General features: G+C 44.8%; 2 protein-coding genes across 5 annotated transcripts in view; one reads left to right on the plus strand and one right to left on the minus strand.

The window, feature by feature from the left end:
- The window catches only part of PDRG1 (p53 and DNA damage regulated 1), a 27,480-nt gene that overhangs the window by 6,405 nt on the left and 869 nt on the right, over positions 1-20,206 (plus strand). The window contains exons 2-6 of one of the 2 annotated variants that reach the window (XM_077253061.1): positions 13,912-14,052; positions 15,592-15,667; positions 15,890-15,964; positions 16,160-16,240; positions 16,325-16,433. In XM_077253061.1, coding sequence (XP_077109176.1) covers positions 13,963-14,052; positions 15,592-15,667; positions 15,890-15,964; positions 16,160-16,240; positions 16,325-16,407 — 405 coding nt within the window. In that variant the 5' untranslated portion in view covers positions 13,912-13,962 and the 3' untranslated portion in view covers positions 16,408-16,433. Of the gene's footprint in view, positions 1-13,838; positions 14,053-15,591; positions 15,668-15,889; positions 15,965-16,159; positions 16,241-16,324; positions 16,434-20,206 lie in introns of those variants that run through there. The other variant, XM_077253060.1, reaches the window with a different exon arrangement.
- Positions 16,434-20,206, minus strand: part of TTLL9 (tubulin tyrosine ligase like 9) — a 20,470-nt gene continuing 16,697 nt past the window's right edge. For 2 of the 3 annotated variants that reach the window (XM_077253057.1, XM_077253058.1), the window contains exons 13-14: positions 16,831-16,955; positions 16,434-16,747 (exon numbers count right to left, since the gene is read on the minus strand). In XM_077253057.1, coding sequence (XP_077109172.1) covers positions 16,671-16,747; positions 16,831-16,955 — 202 coding nt within the window. In that variant the 3' untranslated portion in view covers positions 16,434-16,670. The remainder of the gene's footprint in view (positions 16,748-16,830; positions 16,956-20,206) is intronic. The other variant, XM_077253059.1, reaches the window with a different exon arrangement.

Here is a 20,206-nt window from a genome sequence, read left to right on the forward strand (position 1 = left end):
CCTGAAAAAGCCTAAAACATTTGGAAGAATGTTCCCTGGTCAGATGAGACAAAAGTAGAGCTTTTTAATGTAGGGCCTAGTGTGAGAAAACTGTGTCTCCCTCAGAGGTCATGGGTCTTCCAGCAGGACAATGACCCAAAACACACTTCAAAAAGTACTAGAAAATGGTTTGAGAGAAAGCACTGGAGACTTCTAAGGTGGCCAGCAATGAGTCCAGACCTGAATCCCATAGAACACCTGTGGGGAGATCTAAAAATGGCAGTTTGGAGAAGGTACCCTTCAAATATCAGGGACATGGAGCAGTTTGCCAAAGAACAATGGTCTAAAATTCCAGCAGAGCATTGTAAGAAACTCATTGATGGTTACCGGAAGCGGTTGGTCGCAGTTATTTTGGCTAAAGGTTGTGCAACCAAGTATTAGGCTGAGGGTGCCAATACTTTTGTCTGGCCCATTTTGGGATTTTTGTGTGAAATGATCAATGTTTTGCTTTTTGCTTTATTCTCTTTTGTGTTTTTTTCATTTAAGGCTACTTTCACACTAGCGTTTTTTGCAATCCGTCGCAATGCGTCGTTTGGCCGAAAACACGCATCCTGCAAAAGTGCTTGCAGGATGCGTTTTTTTCCCATAGACTAACATTAAGCGACGTACTGCGACGGATTGACACGTCGCAACCGTCGTGCGACGGTTGCGCCATGTTGTGGCGGACCGTCGGCACAAAAAAACGCTACATGTAACGTTTTTTGCCGCCGACGGTCCGCTTTTTCCGACCGCGCATGCGCGGCCGGAACTTCTCCCCGCACTTCCCCGCACCTCACAATGGGGCGGCGGATGCGCTGGAAAAATGCATCCGCTGCCCCCGTTGTGCGGCGCAGAGAACGCTAGCGTCGGTAACCTCGACCTGACGCACTGCGACGGGCCGAGCCCGACGCTAGTGTGAAAGTAGCCTAAGACAAATTAAATGAAGATAATAATACCAAAGAATTTGTGTTTGCAATCATTTTCAGGAAGAAACTGAGTATTATCTGACAGAATTGCAGGGGTGTCAATACTTTTGGCCACAACTATACAACGTGGCCTGTGTTATATACTGCGTGGGCTGTGCTATATACTACGTGGCCTGTGTTATATTCTGCGTGGGCTGTGTTATATACTGCGTGGGCAGTGTTATATACTACGTGGCCTGTGCTATATACTGCAGGGCTGTGCCATATATTACGTGGGCTGTGTTATATACTACGTGGCTGCTATATACTATGTGGCTGTGCTATATACTACGTGGGTGTCTGTGTTACGTGGGCTGTGCTATATACTATGTGGCTGCTATATACTACGTGGCTGTGCTATATAATATGTGGCTGTGCTATATGCTATGTGGCTGTGTTATATACTACGTGGCAGTGCTATATACTACGTGGCTGTGCTAAGCGCGACGTACATACATACATACATACATATTCTAGAATACCCGATGCGTTAGAATCGGGCCACCATCTAGTCTACTATATAATCGTCTAATTCTGTCTGTTTATCTGTAACGGAAATCCCGCGTCGCTGATTGGTCGCGCCAGCCGCCCACGACCAATCAGCGACAGGCGTAGTCCGGCCACGAATTGGCGTGGGATTTGAACCACGCTTCGCTGATTGGTCTCGGCCGGCTGGGCGCGACCAATCAGCGATATTGGCACGGAATTTATACTACATATATATTCTAGAATACCCGATGAGCTAGAATCGGGCCACCATTTAGTATATTATATAGAGTCATTACAAACAGAGTGATCTATTTCAAGTGTTTATTTCTGTTAATGTTGATGATTATGGACTTGGCACCTGTCCACACTATCAAAAGTACCAATACCTGGTTTATAAACAACAGTATCACTGTGCTTGATTGGCCAGAAAACTCGCCTGACCTTAACCCCATAGAGAATCTATGGGGTATTGGCAAGAGGAAGATGAGAGACACCGGACCCAACAATGCAGACCAGCTGAAGGCTGCTATCAAAGAAACCTGGGCTTCCATAACCCCTCAGCAGTGTCACAGGCTGATCGCCTCCATGCCACGCCACATTGATGCAGTAATTGATGCAAAAGGAGCCCCGACCAAGTATTGAGTGCATTTACTGAACATACATTTCAGTAGGCCAACATTTTGGATTTTAACATCTTTTTTTTTTAAGCTGGTATTATAAAGTATTCTAATTTACTGAGATAATGACTTTTGGGTTTTCATTGGCTGTAAGCCATAATCATCAACATTAACAGAAATTAACACTTGAAATAGATCACTCTGTAATGGCTCTAAATAATATAAGAGTTTCACTTTTTGTATTGAAGAACTGAAATAAATTAACTTTTTGGATGATATCCTAATTTAGTGAGAAGCACTTGTATATGTCACTGCTAACACTCAGAAATGGCTGATAACAGAGAGCAATAGATATCCACTATTTCAGTAAGGGCTTCTTCAATCAGTGAGTTTTTTTCCTCGTTTTTGAAGCATAAAAATCTCAGCGTTTTACATTACCAGCAAAGTGAATGAGATTTCTGAAATCTGAACATGATGCTTATTTTTTCTTTATGGATTTACACCATCCCAGCTGTTTTCAGCTCTGCAGCAGGTCAGTTCTTTCAGTGTTTTTCACCTAATCAAATGAATGGGCAAAAGACGCAATTAAAAACATGTAAAAAAAAATCACATTAAAAACACGTTTATTTTTGTCAGCATTTTTCCTGCCAACATGCACGTAGCCTTAAAGGGAATGTGATGCAATTTTTTTTATTGTATTAATAATTATCTATATATATAATTGTCTAAGGGTTTTTCCGTCTGTCTGTCTGTCTGTCCTGGAAATCCCGCGTCTCTGATTGGTCGAGGCCGCCAGGCCTCGACCAATCAGAGACGGGCACAGCATGGTGACGATGATGTCATAAAGGTTGCCTCGACCAATCAGCGACGGGCACAGTCTGCCGCGAATTCGCCTCGACCAATCAGCGACAGGCACAGTATCGACGTAGATGTCATAATGGTTGCCATGGCGACGATGATGTCATAAAGGTTGCCTTGACCAATCAGCGACGGGCACAGTCTGCCGCGAATTCTGGAATCATCATTGTCCATATACTACGGGGACATGCATATTCTAGAATACCTGATGCGTTAGAATCGGGCCACAATCTAGTTGATTATATAATCAATTATCTCTCAAACAAAATGGCATATCTTGTTTTAACATGTATTATTAATGTTTTTCTGCAGCTGCTGGGGGCTGCCATTTTAATTTGCTAGTGTGTGTCTGAGCACCCACCTCAAATATGGCAGCTCATGGACATAGGCGACTGTGGTCGGTGTTCGACCCCATCTCCTACATTGTGGCTGCCTCAGCTGTGAAATGGGCACACCCCCTGGGCTGTCCAGGTCACAGCTGTGGGAGGAGTTGGGCACCATTTTCTTGTAGTCCAGAGATGTGCCCCTGTCACTGCACACAGTATTCTTCGGTGACGGGGCACAGTGGTGCAGAACCTACGAGTACAGGTCGGGCAGCGGTGGTGAGCACAGGTCGCCAGCCTGGTGTTGTACTTTTAATCCCAGGCTATTGAGCTGTTCTCATCACTGGAAGAAGTTACCACCGCAGGGCTTCTCTGAGCGATGAGAGCAGGCCTGTACTCACCGCTGCAGTGTTCAGAGCACCGCAGTGTAATCATCCTGCTGCTGTGTTCTGATCTCTGACTCGGCTCTGCTAACGCCTCATTCACATGTCTGTGTGCAGGGACGTCTGAATGAGGCTTTACTGCTGCGTCTGCAGAGCGCATCAGAAGTCTGTGTGGTCGTTATTTTACATTTTATCAATCGTTGAAAAAAAAAAATTGGGGATGACAGTTTCCCTTCAATGAGCAGATGATAAACCTGTTACTTCTCTATCATATTCCTTTATATTGTGTATTATGTCACCATACTGATCTGTTTCACACCTTTTCATAGAGTTAATAAAATTTGGTTAACTACATGAGTCGGTGGATTTGAATTGCTGAAACTAAATTGAAAAAAACTGGTTGACCATCTTCTGAGAAACCGTATGGCGAGCGGCTGCATTAGTAAAATGATTTCACATACAAACCCTGCCATCAATTAAACTGACAGCCTCCCCCATCCGCAGATTGCCTCTACCATATTGTCACTTTCCCCATTCCTGAGTTCTGTCACTCCACATTTCTCATGACGAGAGCACTGGTCACTGACAGATGGCTCCAGGGTATGGGCCATATCAGAAATGCCACCATCAACCTGATAGAGAGCTAGATAGCATAGCTCGGATGATGGGGGGGAGAATGTACCCTAGCTATTGGGTGCTTGGCCGTGGTATTTAGATACTGGGCCAAAATTGTGATCTGCACCTTAGCCCTGGATGAAAGAAAGTATAATGATAATTATTTTTTCACTTATATAGCACCAACATATTCTACAGCACTCTCCAATTAAGCATAGTTTTACAGCTTCTGGTTGGTCATGCACAGTGTAGTTTCCATCCTACCAGCATAGCATCTACCTTTACAATACACGCTATGCCTCCTTACACTGTGTGCTCTTATACAGCTCTCTGACCAACTTTATCTTCTGCCAGTATAGGTACTGTGTGGTTTTATATCAACTCAACTCTGCACAACAGAACTTGTAATAACTAAGCTTGTGCAGAGCTGCCATAAGCAGGTCTGTGCTGTGTTTGGTGATGTGAAACTTCAATTGCTGCTTTCTTGATGCATATGACAGAAAATAATTCTCTGCCATATGCATCAACAGATAGAGATAGACAAAGGGACTGGAAAGACAATAAGCGCAACCCCTACTAACAGAACTATACACTGCCCACTCACCCCAGTCAGGCAAGCTCACTACCTTGAGGTAATGCTTGACTCTCATCTCTCCTTCTAACCACATATCCAAGCCCGTTCCACTTCCTGCCGACTCCAACTCCAAAATATCTCCTGGATCCACACATTCCTCAACCAAGAATCTGCAAAAACCCTAGTCCATACCCTCATCATCTCCTGCCTCGACTACTGCAACCTCCTGTTCTGTGGCCTCCCCTCTAACACTCTCGCACCCCTCCAATTGATTCTAAACTCTGCTGCCCGACTAATCCACCTGTCCCCCCATTATTCCCGGCTTCCTCCCTCTGTCAATCTCTGCACTGGTTCCCCATTACCCAAAGACTCCAGTTCAAAAACCCCTAACCATGACGTACAAAGCCATCCACAACCTGTCTCCTCCATACATCTGTGACCTCGTCTCTCGGTACTTTCCTGCACGCAACCTCCGATCCTCACAAGTACTTCTTCTATACCTGCCCTAACTAAGGTCACCAATGACCTATTAACCACCAAGAGCAAGCGACACTACTCTGTTCACCTCCTCCTCGACCTGTCAGCTGCCTTTGACACAGTGGACCATTCCCTATTATTACAGACCCTCTCATCCCTTGGCATCACAGGCTTGGCCCTATCCTGGATCTCGTCATACCTAACTGACCGGACATTCAGCATCTCCCACTCACACACCACCTCCTCACCTTGCCCCCTATCTGTCGGAGTCCCACAAGGTTCAGTTCTAGGGCCCCTGCTCTTCTCCATTTACACTTTTGGCCTGGGACAGCTCATAGAATCTCACGGTTTTCAGTATCATCTCTATGCTGATGACACACAGATCTATAACTCTGGACCAGATATCACCACCCTACTAACCAGAATCCCTCAATTTCTATCCGCTATTTCATCCTTCTTCTCCGCTATATTTCTAAAACTTAATATGGACAAAACAGAATTCATCATCTTTCCCCCATCTCACGCGACCCCCCCAACGAACCTATCCATAAGGGTACCGTCACACAGTGCAATTTTGATCGCTACGACGGTACGATTCGTGACGTTCTAGCGATATCGTTACGATATCGCAGTGTCTGACACGCAGCAGCGATCAGGGATCCTGCTGAGAATCGTACGTCGTAGCAGATCGTATGGAACTTTATTTCGTCGCTTGATCACCCGCTGACATCGCTGGATCGTTGTGTGTGACAGCGATCCAGCGATGCGTTCGCTGGTAACCAGGGTAAACATTGGGTAACTAAGCGCAGGGCCGCGCTTAGTAACCCGATGTTTACCGTGGTTACCAGCGTAAAAGTAAAAAAAAACAAACCGTACATGCTCACCATCTGATGTCCGTCAGGTCCCTTGCCGTCCGCTTCCCGCTCTGACTGTCTGCCGGCCGGAAAGTGAGAGCAGATCACAGCGGTGACGTCACCGCTGCACTCTGCTCTCACTGTACGGCCGGATCTGTCAGAGCAGGAAGCGGACGGCAAGGGACCGGACGGACATCAGATGGTGAGCATGTACGGTTTGTTTTTTTTTACTTTTACGCTGGAAACCACGGTAAACATCGGGTTACTAAGCGCGGCCCTGCGCTTAGTTACCCGATGTTTACCCTGGTTACCCGGGGACTTCGGCATCGCTCCAGCGCCGTGATTGCAACGTGTGACCGCAGTCTACGACGCTGGAGCGATAATCATACGATCGCTGCGACGTCACGGATCGTGCCGTCGTAGCGATCAAAATTGCACTGTGTGACGGTACCCTTACAGTAAATGGCTACCCACTCTCCCCAGTCCCACAAGCTCGCTGCTGATTGTGGTCTCTCCTGATGAAGAAGTGCACCTCTTTGAAACGTGTTGACAAAAACCGCATTTCCACAGATCTTGTGTCCTGCTCATCATTGGGCCACCGGCAGTGCAGATTTTAATCCACTTTCCTCCAGTTTTGCATATGCATCAACAGAGCATTTGCATTTTCACAGTACTGATCTCTCTGCAGCAAAGAAAGCTAAGCTTGAGTCTCGGCTCTGCACTGCTTAACACCTTAAGCCCCGAGGGTGGTTTGCACGTTAATAACCGGGCCAATTTTTACAATTCAGACCACTGTCCCTTTATGAGGTTATAACTCTGGAACGCTTCAACGGATCTTGGCGATTCTGACATTGTTTTCTCGTGACATATTGTACTTCATGATAGTGGTAAAATTTGTTTGATATAACTTGCGTTTATTTGTGAAAAAAATGGAAATTTGGCGAAAATTTTGAAAATTTTGCAATTTTCCAACTTTGAATTTTTATGCCCTTAAATCACAGAGATATGTCACGCAAAATACTTAATAAGTAACATTTCCCACATGTCTACTTTACATCAGCACAATTTTTTTTTGTTAGGGAGTTATAAGGGTTAAAAGTTGACCAGCAATTTCTCATTTTTACAACATCATTTTGTTTTAGGGACCACATCTCATTTGAAGTCATTTTGAGGGGTCTATATGATAGAAAATACCCAAGTGTGACACCATTCTAAAAACTGCACCCCTCAAGGTGCTCAAAACTACATTCAAGAAGTTTATTAACCCTTCAGGTGTTTCACAGGAATTTTTGGAATGTTTAAATAAAAATAAACATTTAACTTTTTTTCACACAAAATTTATTTCGGCTCCAATTTGTCTTATTTTACCAAGGGTAACAGGAGAAAATGGACCCCAAAAGTTGTTGTACAATTTGTCCTGAGTACGCTGATACCCCATATGTGGGGGTAAACCACTGTTTGGGCGCATGGCAGAGCTCGGAAGGAAAGGAGCGCCATTTTACTTTTCAATGCAAAATTGACTGGAATTGAGATGGGACGCCATGTTGCGTTTGGAGAGCCCCTGATGTGCGTAAACATTGAAACCCCCCACAAGTGACACCATTTTGGAAAGTAGACCCCCTAAGAAACTTATCTAGATGTGTGGTGAGCACTTTGACCCACCAAGTGCTTCACAGAAGTTTATAATGCAGAGCCTTAAAAATAAAAAATCATATTTTTTCACAAAAATGATCTTTCTGCCCCAAATTTTTTATTTTCCCAAGGGTAAGAGAAGAAATTGGACGCCAAAAATTGTTGTGCAATTTGTCCTGAGTACGCTGATACCCCATATATTGGTGTAAACCATTGTTTGGGCGCATGGCAGAGCTCGGAAGGGAAGGAGCACCATTTGACTTTTCAATGCAAAATTGACTGGAATTGAGATGGGACGCCATGTTGCGTTTGGAGAGCCCCTGATGTGCCTAAACATTGAAACCCCCCAAAAGTGACACTATTTTGGAAAGTAGACCCCTTAAGGAACTTATCTAGATGTGTGGTGAGCACTTTGACCCAACAAGTGCTTCACAGAAGTTTATAATGCAGAGCCGTAAAAATAAAAAATCATATTTTTTCACAAAAATGATCTTTTCGCCCCCAATTTTTTATTTTCCCAAGGGTAAGAGAAGAAATTGGACCCCAATAGTTGTTGTACAATTTGTCCTGAGTACGCTGATACCCCATATGTGGGGGTAAACGACTGTTTGGGCGCATGGCAGAGCTCGGAAGGGAAGGAGCGTCGTTTGACTTTTCAATGCAAAATTGACTGGAATTGAGATGGGACACCATGTTGCGTTTGGAGAGCCCCTGATGTGCCTAAACATTAAACCCCCCCCCACAAGTGACACCATTTTGGAAAGTAGACCCCCTAAGGAACTTATCTAGATGTGTTTTGAGAGCTTTGATCCCCCAAGTGTTTCACTACAGTTTATAATGCAGAGCCGTGAATATAAAAATTCTTTTTTTTTTTCACAAAAATGATTTATTAGCCCCCAGTTTTGTATTTTCCCAAGGGTAACAGGAGAAATTGAACCCCAAAAGTTGTTGTCCAATTTGTCCTGAGTACGCTGATACCCCGTATGTGGGGAGGAACCACTGTTTGGGCGCATGGCAGAGCTCGGAAGGGAAGGAGCGCCATTTGGAATGCAGACTTAGATGGATTGGTCTGCAGGCGTCACGTTGCATTTGCAGAGCCCCTGATGTACCCAAACAGTACAAACCCCCCACAAGTGACCCCATATTGGAAACTAGACCTCCCAAGGAACTTATCTAGATGTGTTGTGAGAAATTTGAACCCCCAAGTGTTTCACTACAGTTTATAACGCAGAGCCGTGAAAATAAAAATTATTTTTTTTTCACAAAAATTATTTTTTAGCCCCCTGTTTTGTATTTTCACAAGGGTAGCAGGATAAATTGGACCCCAAAAGTTGTTGTCCAATTTGTCCTGAGTACGCTGATACCCCATATGTGGGGGGGAACCACTGTTTGGGCGCATGGCAGAGCTCGGAAGGGAAGGAGCGCCATTTGGAATGCAGACTTAGATGGATTGGTCTGCAGGCATCACGTTGCATTTGTAGAGCCCCTGATGTACCCAAACAGTAGAAACCCCCCACAAGTGACCCCATATTGGAAACTAGACCTCCCAAGGAACTTATCTAGATATGTTGTGAGAACTTTGAACTCCCAAGTGTTTCACTACAGTTTACAACGCTGAGCCGTGAAAATAAAAAATCTTTTTTTTTCCCACAAACATGATTTTTAGCCCCCCCAAATTTTTATTTTCCCAAGGATAACAAGAGAACTTGGACCCCAAAAGTTGTTGTCCAATTTGTCCCGAGTACGCTGATACCCCATATGTTGGGGTAAACCCCTGTTTGGGCGCACGGGAGAGCTCGGAAGGGAAGGAGCACTGTTTTACTTTTTCAACGCAGAATTGGCTGGAATTGAGATCGGACGCCATGTCACGTTTGGAGAGCCCCTGATGTGCCTGAACAGTGGAAACTCCCCAATTCTACTTGAAACCCTAATCTAAACACACCCATAACCCTAATCCCAACGGTAACCCTAACCACACCCCTAACCCTGACACACCCCTAACCCTAATCCCAACCGTAAATGTAATCCAAACCCTAACCCTAACTTTAGCCCCAACCTTAACCCTAACTTTAGCCCCAACCCTAACCCTAACTTTAGCCCCAACCCTAACCCTAACTTTAGCCCCAACCCTAACCCTAACTTTAGCTCCAACCCTAGCCCTAACCCTAGCCCTAACCCTAGCCCTAACCCTAGCCCTAATCCTAATGGGAAAATGGAAATAAATACATTTTTTACATTTTATTATTTTTCCCTAACTAAGGGGGTGATGAAGGGGGGTTTGATTTACTTTTATAGCATTTTTTTATATCGGATTTTTATGATTGGCAGCTGTCACACACTAAAAGACGCTTTTTATAGCAAAAAAGTTTTTGCGTCTCCACATTTTGAGACCTATAATTTTTCCATATTTTGGTCCACAGAGTCATGTGAGGTCTTGTTTTTTGAGGGACGAGTTGACTTTTTTTTGGTAACATTTTCGGGCACATGACATTTTTTGATCGCTTTTTATTCCGATTTTTGTGAGGCAGAATGACCAAAAACCAGCTATTCATGAATTTCTTGGGGGGGAGGCGTTTATACCGTTCCACGTTTGGTAAAATTGATAAAGCAGTTTTATTCGTCGGGTCAGTACGATTACAGCGATATCTCATTTATATCATTTTTTATGTTTTGGCGCTTTTATACGATAAAAGCTATTTTATAGAAAAAAATAATTATTTTGGCATCGCTTTATTCTGAGGACTATAACTTTTTTATATTTTTGCTTATGATGCTGTATGGCAGCTCGTTTTTTGCGGGACAAGATGACGTTTTCAGCGGTACCATGGTTATTTATATCCATCTTTTTGATCGCGTGTTATTCCACTTTTTGTGCAGCGGTATGATAATAAAGCGGTTTTTTGGCTCGTTTTTTTTTTTTATTACGGTGTTCACTGAAGGGGTTAACTAGTGGGACAGTTTTATAGGTCAGGTCGTTACGGACGCGGCGATACTAAATATGTGTACTTTTATTGTTTGTTTTTTTAATTTAGATAAAGAAATGTATTTATGGGAATAATATATTTTTTTTTTCTTTATTTAGGAATTTTTTTTATTTTATTTTTTACACATGTGGAATTTTTTTTTTTTTACTTTGTCCCGGGGGGGGGGGGGGGGGGGGGGGACATCACAGATCGCTGATCTGACAGTTTGCACTGTGCAGGCATGTACTACGGAGGACAGAGAAAGAACTTCAATCCCATATTGCAGCCAGCATGCAGCCAGCGGCTAAGGAAAGGGTGAATCAAATACCCGAAAACCCCGTCCCTATGGCTAAAGATTGTTCCCTCCAAATTCAGGTGACAGTGTCCCTTTAATGTGCCAGGGGCGGTCCGTGACCGCTCCTGGCACATAGTGCCGGATGTCAGCTGCGAGTCAGCTGACACCCGGCCGCGATCGGCCGCGCTCCCCCCGTGAGCGCTGCCGATCGCATATGACGTACTATCCCGTCACTGGGAATTAAGTCCCAGGTCACCTTGACGGGATAGTACGTCATATGGGATTAAGGGGTTAATTATTTCTAGCTCCATTGTGGAAGTGTGCAGGAGAGCTGAGCTCTGCTATAAACCAGCTAATAATGATATAAAACCTCACATGCAGCTATACTGATGTAGATGGCAGAAGATGGGCCGCACGGTGGCTCAGTGGATAGCACTGTAGTATTACATCACTGGGGTCCTGGGTTCAAATCCCACCGAGAACACCTGCAAGGAGTTGGTATGTTCTCCGTGGGTTTCCTCCCACTCTCCAAAGACATACTGATAGAGAATGTAGATTATGAGCCCCAATGGGGACAGTGATGATAATGTCTGTAAAGTGCTGTGGAATTAACTCTCCCCGCTCCAATCTGTCCTGAATGCTGCAGCCAGGATCATATTCCTCACCAACCGTTGCACCGATGCCTCTACCTTGTGCCAGTCATTACACTGGCTACCCATCCACTCCAGAATCCAGTACAAAACTACTACCCTCATCCACAAAGCACTCCATGGCTCAGCACCACCCTACATCTCCTCTCTGGTCTCAGTCTACCACCCTACCCGTGCCCTCCGCTCCGCTAATGACCTCAGGTTAGCATCCTCAATAATCAGAACCTCCCACTCCCGTCTCCAAGACTTTACACGTGCTGCGCCAATTCTTTGGAATGCACTACCCAGGTTAATACGATTAATCCCCAATCCCCACAGTTTTAAGCGTGCCCTAAAAACGCATTTGTTCAGACTGGCCTACCGCCTCAATGCATTAACCTTACGATCCCTGTGTGGCCTATCATTAAAAAAAAACAAACAAAAAAAAAACATAATCAGGTTCCTCGTATCATGTTCTCATACACTTTATGCAGTTAGTAAACATAAAACCCAGACCCATTACCACACACTCAGGGATGGGTAACACTCTATTCAATCACTAAACATACTGATCCGCTAGGCAATTATTAAACTGCACGCTGAATCAAGAAGTGTTATATTTTTTTAGATAAAAAGTTATAACTTTATTGACACAAACAATACAAAAGATAAAACAATGCCTCAAAACCATAAATATCAATTATATAATGGCAGGTAGGCGTAGAAAGAATTCTAATGGTAGCAGGAAAGCATCAGGTAATACACACATTCTTTCATTTATTAATTAAGCCTGACAATAGAGCATGCTGAGAAAACATCTCTTGATAAAGATAAATTTAGCACATGAAAAAATTATTATTATCCTTTGGTTTTAAATATTATTATACAAATGCTCAAGACCTGAATACTAGTCAAATAATGAAAGGCAGGGGCTATAAGGCATGCAATGTTTAATGTTAATTCAAATAACGCTATGCAAAGCCCCTAATCAGAAACGCCGACCAATTTAACTAACAGACCGCAGTCATATTTGCTACATGCGATAAGCCCAGTATCCTTGTATTAATAGAGTGAGCAGATGAAAAAAATACACCTTTTAATAAATGCTGAACACAGCCATATAACCACTCAACTCATTGATTTCAACAATGGAGCATACGAAAGAAATGCTCAGAACTGCAACTGCAATAGTGCAGCCGAGGATAAACAGACGTTCATGTATGCAATACGCCCAATTGCTAGTCTAAAACAGACCCTGATGTCATGAAGACTAATGCATGCATCTAACAATATCAAAATATTAGGCAAAGAAAACCCAAAATATACATATTACCGAAGAATACGGTGCTCCCTGCTTCCAGCCACACGCGGCACGCCGATCATTTATTTTTCAACAGGACAATGACCCCAAACACACCTCCAGGCTGTGTAAGGGCTATTTGACCAAGAAGGAGAGCGAAGTGGTGCTATGCCAGATGACCTGGCCTCCACAGTCACCAGACCTGAACCCAGTCGAGATGGTTTGGGGTGAGCTGGACCGCAGAGTGAAGGCAAAAGGGCCAACAAGTGCTAAGCATCTCTGGGAACTCCATTCCCGGTGACTACCTCTTGAAGCTCATCAAGAGAATGCCAAGAGTGTGCAAAGCAGTCATCAAAGCAAAAGGTATCTACTTTGAAGAACCTAGAATATAAGACATTTTTTTAGTTGTTTCACACTTTTTTGCTGAGTATATAATTCCACATGTGATAATTCATAGTTTTGATGCCTTCAGTGTGAATGTACAATTTTCGTAGTCATGAAAATACAGAAAAATCTTTAAATGAGAAGGTGTGTCAAAACTTTTGGTCTGTACTGTATATATTCCCTTTAAGAGGCCGTTGCAAAAATGAACACTGGATGTTCTAAATCATGTGAATAGTATAGCCAAACTCCGCAAATAGAGATGCAGCTTAGGCTGCCAGCAAATGAAAAACGGGCACAGTGCTGATTACCCGCATGTTATTACTGCGTCTCATCACCAGAGGGCGCGTCCTGCTAAGAAACAACATTATTCCTAGTGGTGTGGAGATTGTGTCAAGTGACCGCTAGAGGGCGCACGTCTCCCTAAAAAAAAAACAAGGTTTTTTTTCGTCACAAGAGGCGCAAGTGAACTGTATGAGTTGTCTCCATCGCCATTTTGTTGACGTTTTTTGTAACATTGAAATTCGTTTGCTCTTAGAATGTGACGTAAATATTTTGCGTTGCTGCGTGCCAAAAGCCCGGTGAAAACATGGAGAAGTACGAGGAACCGGAGGCAGTGCTGGCTTATCTGCAGGAGGTGGAGAAGAAAGCCGAAGATGTGTTGGTGGACAGGCGGCAGGTAACCCGGACAGCACCGGCTGTGGTAGTAGTGACATGCTGCAGACTGAAAAGAGAAGGGTTTTCATATAGGGGTAATACTGGGGCTTCACAGTGCCCTTCTTAGGGCTCATTTCCACATGCGAGGCACACGTCCGTATCGCGCATGTGGAAACCAAGCTCTGGCGCCGGCACTCAGGAGCGGAGCTGTGCAGCTCCATGTGTTCCTATGCGGCCGCACGCTCCGCTCCTGAGTGCCGGCTCCACAGCTTGGTTTCCACATGCGAGATACGGACGTGTGCCTCGCATGTGGAAATGAGCCCTTAATGAGAACATTGCTGGCATGCGTGCCCCCTAAATATCTATAGCTCCAGCCTAAGGCCCCCTAAATATCTATAGCTCCAGGCTAGGGCCCCCTAAATATCTATAGCTCCAGGCTAGGGCCCCCTAAATATCTATAGCTCCAGGCTAGGGCCCCCTAAATATCCATAGCTCCAGGCTAGGGCCCCCTAAATATCCATAGCTCCAGGCTAGGGCCCCCTAAATATCCATAGCTCCAGGCTAGGGCCCCCTAAATACCTATAGCTCCAGGCTAGGGCCCCCTAAATATCTATAGCTCCAGGCTAGGGCCCCCTAAATATCCATAGCTCCAGGCTAGGGCCCCCTAAATATCCATAGCTCCAGGCTAGGGCCCCCTAAATACCTATAGCTCCAGCAGAGTGCCCCCTAAACATCTATAGCTCCAGGCTAGTGCCCCCTAAATATCCATAGCTCCAGGCTAGGGCCCCCTAAATATCCATAGCTCCAGGCTAGGGCCCCCTAAATATCCATAGCTCCAGGCTAGGGCCCCCTAAATATCTATAGCTCCAGGCTAGGGCCCCCTAAATACCTATAGCGCCAGCAGAGTGCCCCCTAAACATCTATAGCTAAAGGCTAGGGCCCCCTAAATATCTATAAATCCAGCCAAGTGCCCGCTAAATACCTATAGCGCCAGCAGAGTGCCCGCTAAATACCTATAGCGCCAGCAGAATGCCCCTGAATACCAATAAAAGCATCGATGTACCGCCCTAAATTATATTGGTGCCAGTCAGGATCATACCAGTTTGCAAATAGACAACAGCAAACTGCACTGTGAGATATAATAGCAGGACAGTTAGTATATCCCCAAATCAGAAATCAAGTAGCCCCCCTGCATGGAGCGTGACCTAATGTTAGCGGCGGCATGTGCCTGTGATACAGCGTAGGGTGTCAGGAGCTGGGCACCATGGTCTCACAGGCGCAGCCACAGAAGTTTGCAGAATCCCTTAGACGATCAGAATTCAGGGACCATCGCTGGTAAGGCTCCCTCATTATGGCTCTTGATGACATATCCATAAGCCTTGAGCATCAGGGTCGCAGTCGCATGTTGTGACCCAACAATTCACTTTGATAACCTCATGGATTCATCAGTGATCCAATAGTCTTCTAAGGGTTTATCCTTGGTGTTCTGTCAGTTAGGACCCTTGTCCAGGAGGTCCGAGGTGGGCACAAGGTGAACATTGTCTAATCCTTCATCTTTCAGATTGTGGATCTCGATCTTAAAAGGAATCAGAATAGAGAGGCCCTTCGAGCGCTCGGCAGAGACCCCTCTCATTCAGGTCGGTGAATGTTACTTTGTAAGTAAAAACTCTGATAATCCAGGGTCTGGGAAAATGACTTCTAATCCAGCATGAAACTAATTTTGTAGCAAGGCAGATAAGCAAATCTTCCAGTTGCCAGATCCTTAAATCTTGTGGCGCTGCTATAAGTGAGGTATTACCTGCCTCGCGGCTCCTAAGTGAACTGACACCGCCATCTTCTCCCTTGTTCTGTACCCGCAGGGCCGGTGACCGTTTGTTTCGGTAACATGTTTATTAAGCTTCCAAAAGATAAAACCAAGCAGATGATCGAGAAAGGTGAGTGGGAGGGGGCTGAGAGGGCTAATATTGGATGATAATCCCAGTCTAGGGCCTAGTTCAGACATCCGTGCATGGTGTGTGATGTACGGACTGGCCGCTGGTCTCCCGATATACCTATAAGGTTGTTGAGTTTGGGTCTGGAGACCCTCGGCCGGTCCCTACAGGAACGTCTGAGTGTTACTTGTCTTGCAGATCAGGAACAGCTGGACGTAGAGATCCAAAATCTTCGCTCTCAGCTAAAAGTTAAGGTGAACGAGTTATATGAGGCGCAAGGTAAACACAGGGCGACGGCGCAGGGGATCTGTGTCTTCCCTGCTTTCCAACCTGCCATTTGTGGTCCCTTTTTTGTACCCGCAGGTAAACCAGAGCTGAAAGGCTTTAACCTGACCCCTCTGGATCCGGATGAAATGAAGGCGATCAATAAAGTATTGAATGTATGAGTGTAAAAGAAGAACGCAGCTGTCTTGTAAGTGAATAAGGATTTATAAAAGTCTTACTTTGCCGCATTTGTTATCATGGCGCCATATGGCTTCTAATTATAGCGTGGGTTATTCTGTCATTATAGGTTGAATTCTTGTATATATAAAAAAATATAGGGCTCTTGCCCGTGGCGACCAGACCATAGCATCTGCTCGTCATGGGCAGCACCACTTGCCACAGCTCTGTAAATACAACAGACCACAGGGCAGGTAAATTATGGAATTTATTGAGTGGTGGAAGACTTCTTGCTGGAGACTTTCATCAACTGCCTCAAGTTCTTCTTCCTGTTGTTGATGCAGCCTGAAGGGGAGATAAATAGTTAAACATGGGCGGGCAGCAGAGTGGTGGGCTTTTTATATATGGCAGCAAGTGGAGTCTCTTACCTAAGTGTGTGTTTGCAATAAAGCTTCCATTGCTGATGCAGTCTAGCTGGCTGTCGTCTCGGGACACAGGGCCGTCGTTCCACATGAGGTCGAAGCCGCCGACCCGCTTCTCCTTCCCGGTTAGTCTACAGAAAAGAGATAATGGGACACTATATATGTGACGTACAACCGGCGCCAGATCTGAGCGAAACAATGAACCTGCCATGTGCGTGACATCAAGAGGGGAACACGTCATCCATGTGTGAATACGGAAAAGTCATGCTGTGCTAGGGAATTTTTGCATGGAAGTTTATTAGTCATGGAGTGATTGGGTTATGCCGGGTGTTACAAAGTATGTTGGGTGGGTACACCTCACAGCTAGTAGGACTGGCCCCAAAGCCAGAAGACCAGAATGAAAAGATGTGGAATGCCAGGGATGGGGGGGGGGGGACGTAGTTAAAAGGTGATAAACCCCTTCAAGGGGTGTTCTCAAGTTCTTGAATTGCTTTAGTTAGCATAAAAATCAGCAAGTTTGCAATTGATTTGCTTTTTCTATCTAGCGTCATTCTCCTGCAATGAGAGCTTTTATATTGTACAGCTCGTTTCCTTGGAGCCCGACCTCCTCCAGACCCTGGCCAAGAGTGCCCAGTAGTCAAGGAGAGAGGTTAACTACTAACGTCTCCCAGTCACCTCTCTCCAGGCGATTTCTATGCAGCAGTTATCTACTCCTCTTCTGAAGACATATAGTTATAAATCACCAGTCGGCAGCTTTCAGAGCAGGTCCCCTAATCACTGCTCTCACTGTCTGAGTGGTGTGCTTGTTCAAATGCTTGTGTGTAAACAGTGTAGACTTAAAACGAACCACTGGTTGCACAGGTTGTGCTGAGCTTTATAGTTCTACTAAGGCCGGAGACACACTGGTGCGAGAGACGGCCGAGTCTCGCTGGTTAAAAGCAAGCTGTGGCACCTGCACTCCGGAGCGGAGCGTGCGGCTCCATAGCAATACATGGAGCTGCACGCTCAGCTCCGGAATGCAGGTGCCACAGCTTGCTTTTAACCAGCGAGACTCGGCCGTCTCTCGCACCAGTGTGTCTCCGGCCTTATACTACAGCTCTACTATTCACAAGGAGCAGGAGAGCCTATCCTGCTAGGAACCATCAAATGAGGAACTTGTATTGAGATTGCATTGAACTGCTCAAGAGACACCGTGAGAATCTCCCTTTAACAATGCAACCATTTTATTTTCTACACCGCCATATGAGGGCTTGTTTTTAGTAAGACGAGTTGTAATGTTAAACCTATTTGACCCCACAATGTACTGCCAAGCAGGGAAAAAATTCCAAGTGTGGTGAAATGTTAAAAAAATAAATAGATAATGCAATTCCACCATTATGTATTGTTTATATGGAATTTGCTGTGCCGTATCTGGATTCTCCGGGTCTGTATAATTACAGCTAAACGTGTATAGTTTCTATTTCTATATGACGGCTTGGTTTTTTTTTTTGTGTGTCATGAGCTGTAGTTTTTATTGGTATCATTTTTTTGGCTGGCATCTGCCTCGTATGGAATGGACTTTTATACTTAACCCCATCATGATCAGGTATTTTCGGTTTTGCAGTTTTTTTTTGCTCTCCTTCCCAGAGCCATAACTTTTTTTATTTTTCCCCCAATATGGCCATGTGAGGGCTTGTTTTTTGTGGGACGAGTTGTACTTTGGAACGACCCCATTGGTTTTAACATATCATGTACTGGAAAATGGAAAAACATGTCTAGGTTCTTTATTATCTGAGTGGTAAAAAAAAAAAAAAAAATCCGCCATTTTTCGTGATCTCAGGTTGGGTGAGGGCTTATTTTTTTAATGATACCATTTTGGTGCAGAGACGATCTTTTGGTATTGCATTTTAATGCAATGGCGTGGCGACCAAACAAAACATCATTCTGTTGTTTTTACTTTTTTTCTCGCTACGCCGTTTAGCGATCAGGTTAATCCTTTTTTTTACTGATAGATCGGGCGATTCTGAACTCGGTGATACCAAATATGTGTAGGTTTGATTTTTTTATTTATTTTTATTTTTTTTAATGTGGCGAAAGGGGGTGATTTGAACTTTTAGATTTTTTATTTTTAGATTTTTAAAAACTTTTGGCATGCTTCAATAGACTCCATGGGAGACTAGAAGCTGCCATAACCCGATTGGCTCTGCTACATACAGGCAATGATCAGATCACCTGTATGTAGCAGAATACCTCACTTGCTATGAGTGCTGACCACCGGGCGGCACACATAGCAATCTGGCAGTGAGAACCATAGAGGTCTGCAGGAGACCTCTGGTTGTCATGCCAACCCATCGGTGACCCGCGGTCACGTGATTGGGTTCACCGATGGGCGGATTTCCGGCGCACTTGCCGGAAGCGCGTGTTAAATGCTACTGTCAGAGTTTGATGGCGGCATCTTTTAACAAGTTTACAGCTGAGGGAGGATCGCAATTCCTCCCGCTGCTGCTTGCGGCACATGTCAGCTGGTTTATTATTATTATTATTATTATATATTTATATAGCACCATTAATTCCATGGTGCTGTACATGAGAAAGGGGTTATGTACAGAGTTATAGATATCGTTAACAGTAAACAAATTTACAATGACACACTGGTACAGAGGGGAGAGGACCCTGTCCTTGCGGACTTACATTCTATGGGATAATGGGGAGGAGACAGAAGGTCGGGGGTGCGGCAGCTCGGGTGGTTGGTGAGGCGGCAGCTCTGGCGGTTGGTGAGGCGGCAGCTCTGGCGATGGCGACTGGAAACAGCTGACATATGCCGGAAAGATGTGGGCCCAACACTGGAGCCCACATCAAAGGGAAGGTGTCCGACATCGGCATATTATTATGCCTGGTGTCGGAAAGGCGTTAAAAGGGTTGTCCAATGTTAGGCTCCAAATCTGCAGTCATTGTATTTGTAGACTTCTGAATTCTCACAGTGTGCACCCTGCATGCTGTGAGGATTCTCTGGTGCTGGCGGTGAGTGTGTGACCACAAGTAATCGATTTGCATACGTGCGGTTATGTGCCAACTAGACGAGCGAGGCTGCACATGTCTTGTCGGAAGTATGCAAATCGCATATTTGCAGTCACATGACTTTTTGGGGCCAGAGAGTATTCACTGCAGACTTTTTCTTTTCAAAGGAAACTTCTGTACCCTAAACCATATGATTGTGTAGCCTTTTAAAAGATAAGCAAGTTGATCCCTTTATGACCTCAAAACCATGATCCAGCAGCGAGAAATCACAAAGTAAAGTTCTGTGGTGTTATATCTGCCTGGAAGTGCACTGGGGTGTGATGATGCACTTACAGCGCCTCGGCCTCATACTGTATTCTTGCAGAGGATCGTAGCCAACGACCTG

Source organism: Ranitomeya variabilis, chromosome 4, assembly GCF_051348905.1.
Source record: "Ranitomeya variabilis isolate aRanVar5 chromosome 4, aRanVar5.hap1, whole genome shotgun sequence".
Lineage (NCBI taxonomy): Eukaryota > Metazoa > Chordata > Amphibia > Anura > Dendrobatidae > Ranitomeya > Ranitomeya variabilis.